Source organism: Apium graveolens, chromosome 2 (assembly GCF_009905375.1).
Source record: "Apium graveolens cultivar Ventura chromosome 2, ASM990537v1, whole genome shotgun sequence".
NCBI classification, from domain to species: domain Eukaryota; kingdom Viridiplantae; phylum Streptophyta; class Magnoliopsida; order Apiales; family Apiaceae; genus Apium; species Apium graveolens.
Genome location: NC_133648.1, coordinates 315,145,913 through 315,160,261, shown reverse-complemented (window position 1 = coordinate 315,160,261; position 14,349 = coordinate 315,145,913). Strand labels below are relative to the sequence as shown.

Sequence of the window (14,349 nt, the reverse complement as noted above, 5' to 3'; positions counted from 1 at the left end):
GGTTAGTAATTAGACATTGGGTTAGGTGTTTTTAGGCATGATTTTCGAATCTTCCTATCCATTGAAAAGACTCCACGAGGACAGGAGTAGGAAAATGTTGCACAATTATCACATCTATTATGTTCGCCCCCCCGTATCAATACATACGACATTCTATAGACAACTGCAATTCCATTTCTAGCGTTTTTTTTATTCTCTTTCTACAACTTTACAGCACTAATTTATACTGTTTAAGTTTACTTTTTTTATCTTATTTTGTCCTTTACATCGCTAACCTATTCTTAGGCTCATTGTAATTTCACCTCCTCTTTTTACCCATTGTTTTTGCTCTGACTCCGCCTTACGCGTTATGTATTAACGTAGCATCTAGCGTTATGATCATTTACTTAAATCCATATTAATTTACGGATATTTTCAATAGTTACAAAAAATGAAGAACATAAATTCACATCTGTAATCGTATTTTTGTCAAGAATCGAAAATGTTATTAAACATAAATTATGATTATGATATGGATGGAAAGTAATCCGTAAATACACGATCAAAACTGAATTAATTGTATCATAAAGTTGACTAGTCAAAGTCTGTGACGCTATGACCCAAGGTAGGTCGTCACGATCATGATCCAATAATATTCCTAATAGATCTGAGGACTAGTTTGCTGAATTAATTATGTTTCGGCTTGGTTCTCTGCAAGAGAAATACGTGTGCATCTTGTGAGTACTGTGTATTCTCGAACACAAACGTAATTATTAAAGTTCGAATATCAACAACCATAGCATTAAATACAAACGAAATCTTAATATTTATTCCGTAACGATTTATTTTATATACAAACATTCTATAAAACTTTAAATTTACTCGTTATCTTATTTTGTCCTTTAAATCACTAATTTATTCTCAGTTTCATCGTAATTTGCACCTTCTTTCTTTTATTTACCGGCTGCTTGCTTCAGTTTACACGTATATTAACATAACATCATCCACCGAAATCCGTATCAATCTACATTTTTTTTACTAGTTTCGAAAGGTAAATAACATACTAGTCCTCGATCATGATCGTCCACTTAAATTCGTATTATTTTTGCCAGAATCGAATATGATACGGTGCCTACATTACGACTATTTTAAATACAAGCATTCCAAAAATGTTACAGTAAAATGAACATAATTCCAACCTGCAGTAATTTAATATTGCTAAGTTTGGATTAGTACAAATATAACCGTGGATTTTCTTCGTAAGCTAATCTTGTGATGTTCATAATCGTTCTTGATCTCTAACCACGTATTCTAATCCAACGTCTTAGACATATTAAGGAGTTTAAAAATGACTAATTTACTACTCTTTGACTGCCTTTTGGTTAGGGGAAAAGATAAAACAGCTCAAAGCATTTTAACTTTTTCGGAGGATTAAGAAATTTTAATTAGCGTATACTTTACAACACTTTCGAGTTGGCGAAATGTTATCTTGACAAGTGTTAAGGTTGATATGGGAATATTGGTAGGGTTTGTCGACCTAATCCTTTTTCATAATTCCATTAAGGTGGGTTGATTAGTGGATAATCATTCTACAAATCTACGTGTGAGGGATTGGAATGATTGATTAGGCAGCTTAGTACGGTAAGAAAGAATGAAAGTGTACGAATTTTGTGGTTTTTGAGTGAAAAGGTTTTGTACGAATTTCAAAATAAAAAACTTTTGTCGGTAGCTTATACTATAATTCTAATTCAGGAAAAATAAGGAAGTGGGTGGCCTTATTTAAGAAGAATTTCTCATATTTAAATTCTCGCTTAACCTCGTATTTGTCGGAATATATATTTATTTGTAAGAGATTCGATTCTCTCACAAGATTTGTTAAATTATTAGCAAGTATTTTTACGTAAAGATGACAAAAATAAATATATTTTTAAAAAATTATTCAAAATAATCATTCTGAAAAAATGGTCAACTTTAGTTGATCGAATACACTATTGTGTATTCAATTGTATATGACACTACAGTGTTAGTTGGGTATCTCGTATATAGTTAATACTAAACCCGACAATTTTACACGACACGGAAATTTAGTATTTGTGTTTGGCTTTTTAGTACACCACACGAAAGTACACAAACACGAAAGTATACGATCAAAATTAATGTCGGTTTTGGGTTTAACCTTCGAGTATACGACACGACACAAAGTATATGACATAAATAAATATTATAATTAAATTTTAATATTTTTTATAAATATATGTAGAATTATAATAAATGTATGCATATTTATTTTTAAAATATTATTTGATTTCATTATATTGTTTAAAATTGAGATCTAAATATATATATATATATATATATATATATATATTTCATTTATTTTATAAATTTTTACCTAAAAATATTATATTTTAATTTATATTAATATCAAAATTAATATATACTAATATTTAATTAACACGACATGACACGAAATAAATGTGCACGGACACGAATGCACATGAACGCTAAACATGTAAGTTTTGTGTTTGACATTCAAGTACACAAAATACGAAAATACACGACACAAAAGTAAACGACATGAATGAATTGCGCGGTCTAGACTTAATACTGCACTTACAATTTGATATTTCAGCGGTTAAAGTTGGATAACTTTTCAGAAAATATCATTTTTGTTAATTTTATATAAAAATAGTTTAAACATGTCATTAACCCTGAATGAAAAAATGACAAAAATAAAAATCTAATATTATATTTGAATATAATTGTTTCTAAAAAATTTATTTCCACCAAAAATTTTCTTGGGATTTAAATTTCTATGTAGAATCCAGAATAAAAAATTAAAATTCTTATATAAAATATATGTGAAAATCTATGTAAACTTTTTTTTTAAAATTTAAAAGAATTACAAAGTTAACTAAATTGTATAATTAATTTGCTAAGCAAATATGATATATTTAGTAATAATAAAAGACAACGTAGACGAATGGAGAGTTAAGAAGACCATAAAAGTCAAGAGCAATATTACAAACAAGGGACACAAATGCGAAGTGGATATTCCAATTTTATGACCCTTTTAATTTTCGAATTCGAGACTTTTAATTGGTTTATAGTTTATACATACACACACAGAAAATAGTGTGAAACAAAGAAATATCCGAAGCTGGACCATGTACATTTTCCAAAGAATTTGGAATTTTAGCTGCATGCATTGATGTTCCTCTCAATTGTTCACTAAATTTTATAAAATAAATAATCATATACTCTCGTGATTATAGAAATCGATGATAAACTATTTGAATTTCAAAAATCTCTCGATAAATCGATTATAATTTCGATTTTCAAAATATGTAATGATGTATATTCTTTCTATCCCTAAATATATGTTCATTTTGACCGGTCAAACGAATTATAATTTTATTAAAATTTATATGTACCACAAAATTGTAAAAGATAAAAAAGTTATACCTTTGAAAAGTAAATTTAGTCTATTTTAAAATATAACTTTCAGTTTTTTAAAATACTAATAAATACTCTCTCTGTTTTTAAATAATACTCACTTCATCCCAAAATGCAAGTTATTTTGACTTTTTACGCGTATTTTGAATTAAATAAAACGAATAATTTCATAATTTTTTTTTCAAAATAAAATTATACATATTAAATTTTAATTCATGATTAGAAATTTTAGAAAAAAAGTAAGCGGAATTACAATTTTTATGCACTTTAAAATATACGTAAAAATTTAAACGGACTTATATTTTGGGACAGGGGAGCAGTCTCTTGACTTTTTGACACACATGTTTAGGCTGGTTGGCCTTTTAGTTAAAATATATTTTTTTAATTTTTTTAAAATAAAATTATCAATTCAATACTTTTTTTTAGAAAAAAAATTAAAAGTTATTTCAAATACATGGTCAACCCATCTAAAAGTTTGAACCAAAAAGTTAAGAACCTGTTATTTACAAATGGAGGGAGTAATTTTTATATACATGACAAAAATTAGTTAATTTAATTTTTAGAAAATTAAAACGCAATTAAAATTAGGGACAGAACCGAACATTTTACTGGGGACGGGACCAAAGTAGTATGTAATATAGAATTAACTTGTCAGCCAATAGCAAAGCCAGAGATACTCATCTTATTTCAACTAGTTGAATTGTCTGATAATATTAAAGTCAACACACCTCTAAATTAAATTCAACATGTCTATTATTATTCGAATTTGTCTTAGAAATTGTCCATTTGGCTGCATGGATTACCAATTTACAACATTGCCCTTTCAATCTTTCGCGTAGGTATACATGGTACTACCTCCGTCATTTCTTTATTCATTTTCACTGCTCGGCATGTATTTTAAGGCGTATATAAATTATAATTCTATAATTTATTTTTATTTTTTTTTCTCAATAAAAGGTTAAATAATAAATTGTTATTCAGAATAGTATAAAATATAATAATTTATAAAATTATACTATATATAATCCTTAAAATGCGTAATGAACCATTTTTCGCAAAGATAAAGAATTGAGAGGGACGAATTTACGTGATTCAGACAAAGTCAAGTAGTTTTAAACACCCTTCAAGTTAAGCAGAAAGTTGACCAATATAACAGCCAATGTCCCGAGTCTTCATTATGGTGCGCAAAAATTTCTAGTCAACAAAATGTTTATAACGAAGTAAATTCGACAGAAGGCGAATGATTGACCTATTTACGAATATGGCAAAATCTTAAACACTATTTTTTCTATTTTTTTATTTGTCACTTTAATTATTGCTCATATTTTAATATGTTTTGACCGGCTACATAGAAATATGATACTAATTTTTTTGTGAATTAAAATATAAGTTGTCTATTTTTATTTATAAAAAAAAATATAAAAAATAATTATAACTAGCTGGTCAAACCATATTTAAATGTGTGTGAAAATCAAAACGAAAGCTATGTAAACAATATTTTCCATTTCATTTTACTTGTTTATATTTGTATGAGAATAATACTATAATTAGTACGAAAGGCTCGAATTTTTTTATATAAACAATGTATGATATAAATAAAAGTGTACAAAATTTAAAATTCAAGTTTATCTTCTAATTAACTATTGTTGGACGATTATTTTGCTTTATAATTGAATTCTACAATTTTGCTTATTTTTTCCACTTATATTTTTTAAAGATAAACTTCATATTTATTTTTATCTTACACCGTGTTGAGAAAAAAATTCACTAACATATATATTTTAGTAGTACGTAAAGAAAAAAATTTAAATTCGAAAATCAGGGCGATCTCAAGTTCTTTCTGTTTCGAGGAGAAAAACTACAAAAAGAGAAATATATATTCGAAAATTACGGAGATCTCAATTTCTTTCTGTTTTAAGGAGAGAATCTACAGGAGAGAAATATATATAGGATAAAAAATGTAAATTCACATAATAACAATTATCATATCGAGGTATTTTTTTAAAATATGATTTATAACCTTAACAATGAGTATTTATTCTCATAAATTCTCGGGATGAGCGGAGATCGAAATCAGAATTTGGAATGACAAAGAATAAACTATTAATTAAAATTTTTATTTGTAAAGAAAAGGTACAAGTCACATGTAGCAAATAACTAGTATTAGTTAATAGTTAACACTAGCAAAACACTCGATTAAGACCTAATTAACTAAAGCAAACAGGTGGCTGCAGCAGCCTTGGTGGAGGTAATACATAAGATCTTCCTAATACAAAGAATGTGACACAAAATTATAATTGTTCCCTAATTACATATTTAGGCACTAGGCTTTAACTATAAATTTATTAATAACGGGTTTTCTAATATGTGCCCAAGAGCACACAATAAGTATTAACTCTTGTATTTTGATTGATTATCTAATCATAAATATTGATGGATCCCTGCATTTACAATAATTTCAACAATAAAAATGTACCAAACTCATAAAATTTAGTATTTATTGTTTGCTTTTGGACACATATTAGAAAGACCGTATTAATAAATTGCCAAGGTTGCATAAGCTTTTCGGACACCTAGCCACGTTTGTTTTCTTACTTGATTAAACTAAGCGTGCTGTCAATGTATCATTTTAATTTTTCCGGATCTAGTTTCGTTTTCATCTTGATCTCACTTTATAGACCTAGAAATTTTGTTATACGAGTTGTCAAATATAATCAACTTCTGATGAGTAGTGCCTTGTTATAGGCCGGTCGAGAAATAAAATTAAATAGTCCGACAAGAATGTTATAAGGATAACAGGCTCAATAGAATACGTATTTCAGTAATTAAATTTTATAATTTAACGAGATGTCCAGTTTGTTATGTGTTCAAATGTTACATCTATAACTTGAATGTTTTGAAATTCGTAACATATATTTTAATATTAAAAAAGTCGTAAACCTTGACAAGAAAGACAATGATTTATCGGTGAGCTGCTAGTATTAACTGATTATTTTTCCAAAATTCGAATCTCGTCTGTACGACGACATGTATGTGAATATGTTAATTATAAAAAAGATAGTAATCTAATTTTTATGGCGATACCGATTAAAAATATGATTCAATTTACGGTTTTGTCGATGTTTAACTTAATGAGTTAATGTATATGAATTTTTATTAAACTGTAAAATAGATTGGTTACACATTATTTAAATAGATAACACTTTCCTTAACTTGAAATTTAAACATTAAACTGCAGTAGACCACGCCGTCTGGTCACAAAAAATGTACTTAAAAAAACTGAAAATGAATCTAAAACAAACATTTGCCTGCTTCTCCTAGCCTAAAAGCGGCGACAAGACATACTTAAAGCAACAAAATGTTTTTTCAGTTACAGTTTAGCAAGATTCTAATCTTCTTCTGACCATTATACCCCCCAAAATTTCATCTTAGCATGTTTTTATAGTTTAGCTGCCGGTGGCGGTGGCTCGAATAGATTATTGATATTGATCGTAAAAAATGAGAGGTATCCGTCCGTTTAATTTTTATACCGGAATTCCGTTCGTTTCTAGAGAAATTTTCACGGAATTTGGTATTAAATTTATGCGAATGCAGAAAGTCACGTCATTTTATTAATATTTATTTTTGGTAAATATGTTATTACTCATATTTTTTTCATAACTGTGTCCGAATCAGTTTAGACGCGTCTGAACGAAGAGCTAGCACGGCAACCCAACGACACGTAGAAAGAAAGTACAGAAACATGTCCCTATGTCCCTCCACTGGCCATCTTTCAACGTCAGATTAGAGTCTAAGTAGTTGTATATATACGGAAACAGCTGCACCAAATTGCTTTTCCTAGGAACCACCCTCCCCATACTTCATTCACTCTCCTTCTTCCAACACTACTATTCAAGAAAAAACACTACATTCACATGTGATGTACACTATCTTTTCTGTATAATCTGTCAATCATTCCTCTCAAAAGCACGAAAAAGTGGAGAAGGAAATGCTAGCTTTCTTGCTACTTCACATCAGTCGTTAAAACAGAAACAACTCTAGTAACTCTGTTCTCTTTTCATGTAAGTTTATTCTCATGGTTCTTGTTATGCAGCTTTTTTGTTTGCATTTTTCAATATGTGCCTTTTATTCTACTTCTTGATTCTTCTAGTTTGATAGCTTCTTATGTGTCGAGTCTTTCTTGGGTTTCTTTCGAGATTGAATGATATTTAGCCACGTATGGCGGATAAGACGCGGAAGTCGTGTGCACTGGTATACGAAGATCATGCCTGAAACAATCTTTAAATTTAAATGTGTGTACCTTGTGATTCGGAGTTTCGTTAAGTTACATCTTTATCGGGCGACAATTTCAAATTTCGGGTCATGTTTTATGTTCGTACCAGATGGATCAATTTCGTTTCGTTTTAAAACTAACTATAATATAATAAAAATCAATTTGCAAGTTACAAAACATGGCTTAATCGAATCATTTTCTTGATTTTATATCCGTTATGAACAAATCGAGTCAATAATCGAATCAAGTTAGAGTCGTGTTTCGAGTTAAATTAAACATAACAGTCTTCTAAAACATAAAATTTAATGTATGATAGTATGTTAAGATGCATGCATAGTCATGATGTTTTATAGATTTTACAATATTCTCTAAATCTCGAAAGTAATCTTTTTTAGCTTTGTTACTACTTACTAGTATAAGTTTTATACTACATAGATGAGATGAATTTGAAAAAGGCACCTTTAGATGACATTTTAATCTCCAGAGATCTCGAAAAAAAGCTTCAATATATAAATATGTAGACAGCTTCATCTGCAGCCCTTGTTTAAAATATCCCCTCTGCTCCTCTCTGTAAAGTCCTAAACTCCTCAAGGTTAATTTAAAACAAGATTAAAATTAATATTATTGTTCACCTTTCCCTGTCTACTGCATATTTTATGCATGTAATTCACAAATATCTGTTAATATTTCTTGTTATTTAGTGGTGTTTCAGTAAGATATTCTTCTTCAGAAGCTGTCTCCATTTAGCACAGCAACTAGACTTTACTTTATTCCAAGTTGAATGCATATTTTTAGTTTATTAACTCATTCATAAGGCCTCTTCTTTAAATATGACAGATTGTGCATTCTACAGTTTTGATTAGAAACACATTTACATAGGCTTTGATATGTTGTGGAAATTTTTTCTGATATAATTCTTGTACCAGAAGCATTGGATATCGCGATATTGATCAAGAAAGATGGCGCGACAATCTAAGGTATGCGATGTTATGTGTAGATAATTGTTATGTTATGTGATGTTGTTGAAGTGTAACATGTTCTTGATTCGAGAAATTGTTATGAATTTTGCAGTCTTCATGGCCTAAGCAAGTAGTGAGGAAATGGCTGAACATACAGAGCGGTGCTGATGAATTTCATTCGGATCACTCGATTAAAGGTATGCCGGAAAGAAGAGATGGACGGATGGGTTACTCCGGTGAAAACAGCTGTGCAATTGTCCCAGAGGAATTTTCTGGTGAGTTTCTGGTGGTCCATAATTGTTTCTTTGTGCTCATTATTTTAGTCACATAGTCAACAAGTAATAATACAGCGTATTTTAATTCATTCTCTGGTTTCATCTATTACTTGTAATTGAATTTCATGTTTTATCTAGTAGTAAAATTGTCAATTTTAGAGAAAAGTAAATCGCAGAAATTTAAATACGTACTCACTTAGCTGTGGTTAAAAGCTTAATTTTTCCTTCAAACCTGATCTAAGTTTATGATCATATTTATAAGCAGAAGAGTGGCTGATAGAATCGAAGGATGAAAGTATCGGCAGCTCAAGATTTAGCCCAGAGATGCCGCCGGTCACGGATCCACTCAATCTCAGGTGAGTCAATGTTAGTTTTACACTTAAAACTATGATTTTACATGGGCAGAGCCCTTGAAATTAATAATGAAAGCCAAAAAAATATTATATTCAGACATTTTTAGGCCTACCATGTTGATTTAAATCAGACAACTATACTCTAAATTGAAACAAACTAATTTTGAAATTTTTATCTGTAAATATAACATATTAAGTTAGGCAGTAACTCATTACTCAGTGATAATGCTTGTCACAACTGAGATATTGAGCTTGTTATCTGAAAGTATATAAGAGGTTAATAAGGTGTAAAATTTGTAGGATGGCGGTGGGAACATGGAATGTTGCAGGAATATCACCAAAGGAGGACATGAACTTGAACCACTGGCTGACTACTCATGCACAGGCCGATATCTATGTTCTCGGGTACTGCTGCTACACCGACTTTCTCTAACAGTTCAATCTCGGAACTTTTATGTTTAGCATAATTGTAATAGTATGTCACAGTAATCGGCTTTTACATTTTCTTTCTTTTGATTAAGTCCATAACAAGTACTTAGTTTTTAATTTTTTAATAGTTGCTAATTCAAGTTTATATTCTTTTACTAAAGTATTGTGTTTTGTTTCATAACCTGTTTGCTAACCTTGTATTACCTTGTGTTGTGAATCAGCTTTCAGGAGATCGTACCCCTGAATGCAGGAAATGTTTTGGGTGCAGAGGACACTAGCTCAGCTGCCAAATGGCTTTCCATCATTCGAAAGGCTCTGAATAATCAAAATCTTGATTCACAATCTCCTGATTACTACAATTTCACCACTGGTGCTGAATTCAGCCAAGAAGATTTTGCAAGGTATTCAAGTGTGGATCCTAATTCGAGCTTTTGTGATGAAGATTTATCTAGGCCGCCTCCCTTCTCATTGGGGCTAGATTGTTCCTCGCAAAATGGTTATACACTAGCAGCAAGTAAGCAAATGGTGGGACTTTTTCTTTGCGTATGGGTTCGCTCAGATTTGTATTCCCATATCAGCAATCTAAAAGTATCCTGCGTTGGCAGAGGGATCATGGGATACCTTGGGAACAAGGTACTCAAGCATATTTTTTAATTATGATATCTTATAAAATGATCTGACTATGCTAAATATATTTCATTACATTTACAGATATATGCCTATGAACTGTCTATCTTATTTCTAACCTTTTTATGTATTGTTTTAGGGATCTATATCAATGAGCATGACATTGCACAATACGACATTCTGTTTCGTTTGCACTCACTTGGCCTCGGGACAGAAAGAAGGAGACGAGGTAAAAAGAAATATGGATGTCATGGAGATATTAAAGAAAACAAAATTTCCTCGTTCACGTGGAGTGCACGGACAACCAAAGCCCCTTGATAGCATTTTGGATCATGAGTAAGCTTTCAAAATCATTCCCTTGTCAATATTAATTGAAGTATTTAAAATTACAATAGTTAATGGAGCTAGAATTTCTTATACTTGTGTCCACTCTATGCTTTGGACTGATGTACATTATTCTGATTAAGTTTGTTTTTAATCATTGTAGTAAGATCATTTGGCTGGGAGATCTAAACTACCGACTAGTATCTGGTGATGACACTAATGAGCTACTCAACAATAATGACTGGCAGGCGCTCTTGGAGAAAGATCAGGTATAACATCTAATATTTTGCTAATTTTCTGCAGCTTTTGTTCTTTTCTGGATTTCTTAAGTTGCTAATTAGAAAACAAGGTTTGACACTAATAATTATCTAACCAATGGTTTGGCTACTTGCAGTTGAAAAGAGAGCAAAGAGCCGGCCGTATTTTTGAGGGATGGGAAGAAGGCAACATCAGCTTTCCTCCAACCTATAAATATCTTATCAACTCCGACGATTATGTAGGACAAACTTCCCTTTCTAAAGAGAAGCAACGAACTCCTGCTTGGTAAGATTCCAAAATTTCTTTTGCCTAGAGAACCAAAAAAATTCATTAGTTCTAACTCTGAACGGTATTTCTGCATTTTGAATATACTTGTATAAGTGTTTCCCGCGTATAAAATCTATACAATATTGCGTATGTTCCACTAGCAGGGTAGGGTTAATTGTACGTAGACCTTATCTACTCCAAGGAGCGGAGAGGCTGTTTCCTTAGAACAGCATTTTACACGATACATCTTCCGTTGCTAATGCCTCTCACTAAAAGTCTAAAACAGATTAAATCTTAGTTGCTACATAATTTCAAAATTAGAAGTTGACTTTCTCTGTTTTTTTATATTTCAAATATACAATCCTCTAGTTGCATTCCCTATTGCATTAGGTAGGATACTCAACTGGCAACTTGTATTAGTTTTCCCCTCTAATTCCCTCATTTTAGAACTGCCAACCACAACCTGACAAGGGAATCAATTAGATTATACCATAAACATATAAATCCATATTATTTCAACTAGATTACGATTAGTTAATTGAAATATCTAGATATGTTCAGACAAATCAAAGACAAAATGTATGAATGCTATGACATCACATACAGTACTACATTGTGTAGATTTTTAACGCGGTTGAGTTCGGATAGATATATTATTCTTGTACTCCTTAGATAAAAATGTATTGCACAACTACTAAATTACTGTAGGGAGAATTCCTACTTGGAAATAGAACATGTCGTTTATGTGCAGTCTGATACATATCCTTCGCTGTTTATAATAAGCATAAGAACAATTCGTGGCATAAAATTACTGGTGTTTTGCACAATCTGAGGAGCTTGTACTAATTAAACTGTAAATGTTTATAATTGTTCACTGGATAAAGATTGATGTAATATTAATGAATTTTGGCAATATAAACAGGTGTGACAGAATACTTTGGAAAGGAGAAGGACTGAAGCAAATATGGTATGAAAGAGTCGAGTCCAAGTTCTCGGATCACAGACCGGTCTGTTCATTATTTTCAGTCAAGATGAATGCACCAAACAAGTTTGAACTCAGTAACACGTCCAACGAAACGTGTGGGCTACTTCTCCCACAAGAAGCATTGTTGTTAAGAGGAGCACAGAGTTACATAAAAAGCTCCCACAGGTTTCCAGTCACAGCTTCATGAGTAACCATCAACTGAAGGTAACATAACTATTGATCTTCTGACACCTAGACAACCACCATGGAGCATGTCACTGAGAATACAGTTGTCTCAGCTAAATGTTAAGGGATTGCATATGTGCAATGTGGGTTTAGCTTCTTCATTATCGATCCAACAATGCTATAGTGTTCAAATTATATTACAAGAGATCATGTCAATGCTTTTATACATATTGATAGATGATCACGTCCAGTGTGCCTACGGATGATTGATACATGGTTTGATCAGGGGAACATCACAGAAGCATATATTTTATCTACTCATACAATAATGTCGTAGTAGAAGATTATGGCCGTCCCTTGGGAAGTGCAGACTGCAGAGAATGTACATTCATGTAGAGATATGAACATAAGGTGGCCAGATGCTGCTGCTTAAGCCTTTTGATTTAGGAATTTTTGCTTTCGCAGTTTTTATTGCAGAAGAGTGTGTTTTCTTGTTTGAACTTTAGAGAGAATTAGTTGGAAAATAGAAAGAAAGGTAAATAGAGGTAAATAGTTTTGTAAGATCAGTAGTTGTAAGGTAGCGTTAGTAGTAGTATGAAACACAGGGGAGAATTGTTGATTGTTGTTCATTTCTTCATCACTTCAATTTTGTCAGTTAAATGAAATCTATGTTTCGTTTATCAGAAATTTACGGTACTGCACATTAGTTTCCCGCGTTCATATTCGTTTGTTACTTCTTTGGTGTTTGGTGACTGAGAGCTCTACTAACATATTTGGGTAAATATAACACAAATTAAGATCAATGAAAATTAAGACCAATAATAATAACTGGCTTTCATAAATTAGAATTTCGATCTCAGGCATAAATGTTATTGGAGTTTGCAGAGATATTAGTACAACCCCTTGTATCTTTTCATCTATAATACCTCAGGGAAAGGCTTGCTTGACGGTATTTTTACAGCATAGGTTTTATGTCCGACTACCTGTAAGTTCAATATGTCGATTCTAGTGTAACCATGCACAGATAGACATACCAAACCGATAACAGGTAAACACTTGCTATCACGCCAAACACAACCTTCTAATGGAAAAAGAGGAGTGATACAAAAAATATGCCAAGTAGCTCCTGTTGTACTAAGTTGATAATATTGATGTCTTGTTATCAAATGCTGTTGTGAACAAGTTGTAATTACGAGAACAGTATTAGTAAACGTAACAGAATTATCATGTTCCATCGGCTCATTTACAGGTTCTGAAAGTGGTGGCAGTAGTATTCAGCACTAGGAAAATGATGACAACAATTTCAGTACATTGCCAACTTCTATTCCCCTCTTGTTTCAATACTCTTTATGTTGGATCGCCTTCTGAGAAAATGCTTTTGTGGAACCTAAAAACTTTGACAAACTGGTGTTTTGTGTGTTTGCTTGTCTTCTTCAGTGGATTCATTTAAGGTTATAACCTTGTTAGTTTCCTCATCATTAATGGTGTTACTTGCTTCTATCATCAGTTCAAAGTGTGCTGTTTTTTGTTCGTCTCCAGACGAGGAATCGGACTTTTGATCTTTGCTCTTAGTCCCCATACAACTAGGTGAAAGAAAGAAGCATTTTTCCTCTCAGGCAAAAACACTAGAGACCTACTTCGATATGATTGATGGGCAGTGTACAGGATGGTGTAGTTGCTCCCATACCCGAAAATGGAAATATTGCACTAGTTGCTCAAATGCGACACTGAACTCCTGGCAGTTTCATACAAAGTAAGGACTTTGACACACTTTATATTTAAGATTGTCTTAGATGCAGCCCTTTACCAGGTCCACCTCCTCGTATTAAAACCTTCTTGACCTGCTGCTGATACGGGAGCCATTTGCATCTTCTCCCGAAGCTATGTGCATCTTTAGTATGTTGGGTGGTGTTAACCCAAGTACCACTCAGATAAATTAACTCCAAGCCTTTTGGGATATGCCTAATACAAACCTAAGCGGGCTCGGCTCAAAACAGAC

The 14,349-nt window shown here is 31.7% G+C and overlaps 1 protein-coding gene across 4 annotated transcripts; it reads left to right on the top strand.

Annotated features, from left to right (window-relative positions):
• Positions 1–7,272: 7,272 nt before the first annotated feature.
• LOC141708830 (type I inositol polyphosphate 5-phosphatase 8-like) lies at positions 7,273–13,037 on the top strand. 4 transcript variants are annotated; one of them, XM_074512638.1, is made up of 10 exons: positions 7,273–7,496; positions 8,638–8,685; positions 8,780–8,942; positions 9,205–9,298; positions 9,596–9,700; positions 9,946–10,357; positions 10,491–10,687; positions 10,839–10,944; positions 11,070–11,218; positions 12,123–13,037. In XM_074512638.1, the coding sequence occupies exons 2-10, from the start codon at positions 8,668–8,670 to the stop codon at positions 12,370–12,372; spliced, it is 1,494 nt and encodes a 497-aa protein (XP_074368739.1). In that variant the 5' UTR covers positions 7,273–7,496; positions 8,638–8,667; the 3' UTR covers positions 12,373–13,037. The 4 variants fall into 4 exon arrangements, with proteins under 4 accessions (XP_074368739.1, XP_074368740.1, XP_074368737.1 ...); XM_074512639.1 differs by having other exon boundaries at positions 8,635–8,685; positions 9,208–9,298; XM_074512636.1 differs by having other exon boundaries at positions 8,635–8,685.
• The last annotated feature ends 1,312 nt before the right edge of the window (positions 13,038–14,349 follow it).

Excerpts from the sequence above, each read along its gene's own strand:
- LOC141708830 (XM_074512638.1), top strand. Across the intron at positions 8,943-9,204 it reads TGTCCCAGAGGAATTTTCTG|CAGAAGAGTGGCTGATAGAA; the intron begins GTGAGTTTCTGG and ends CATATTTATAAG. Across the intron at positions 11,219-12,122 it reads AAGCAACGAACTCCTGCTTG|GTGTGACAGAATACTTTGGA; the intron begins GTAAGATTCCAA and ends CAATATAAACAG.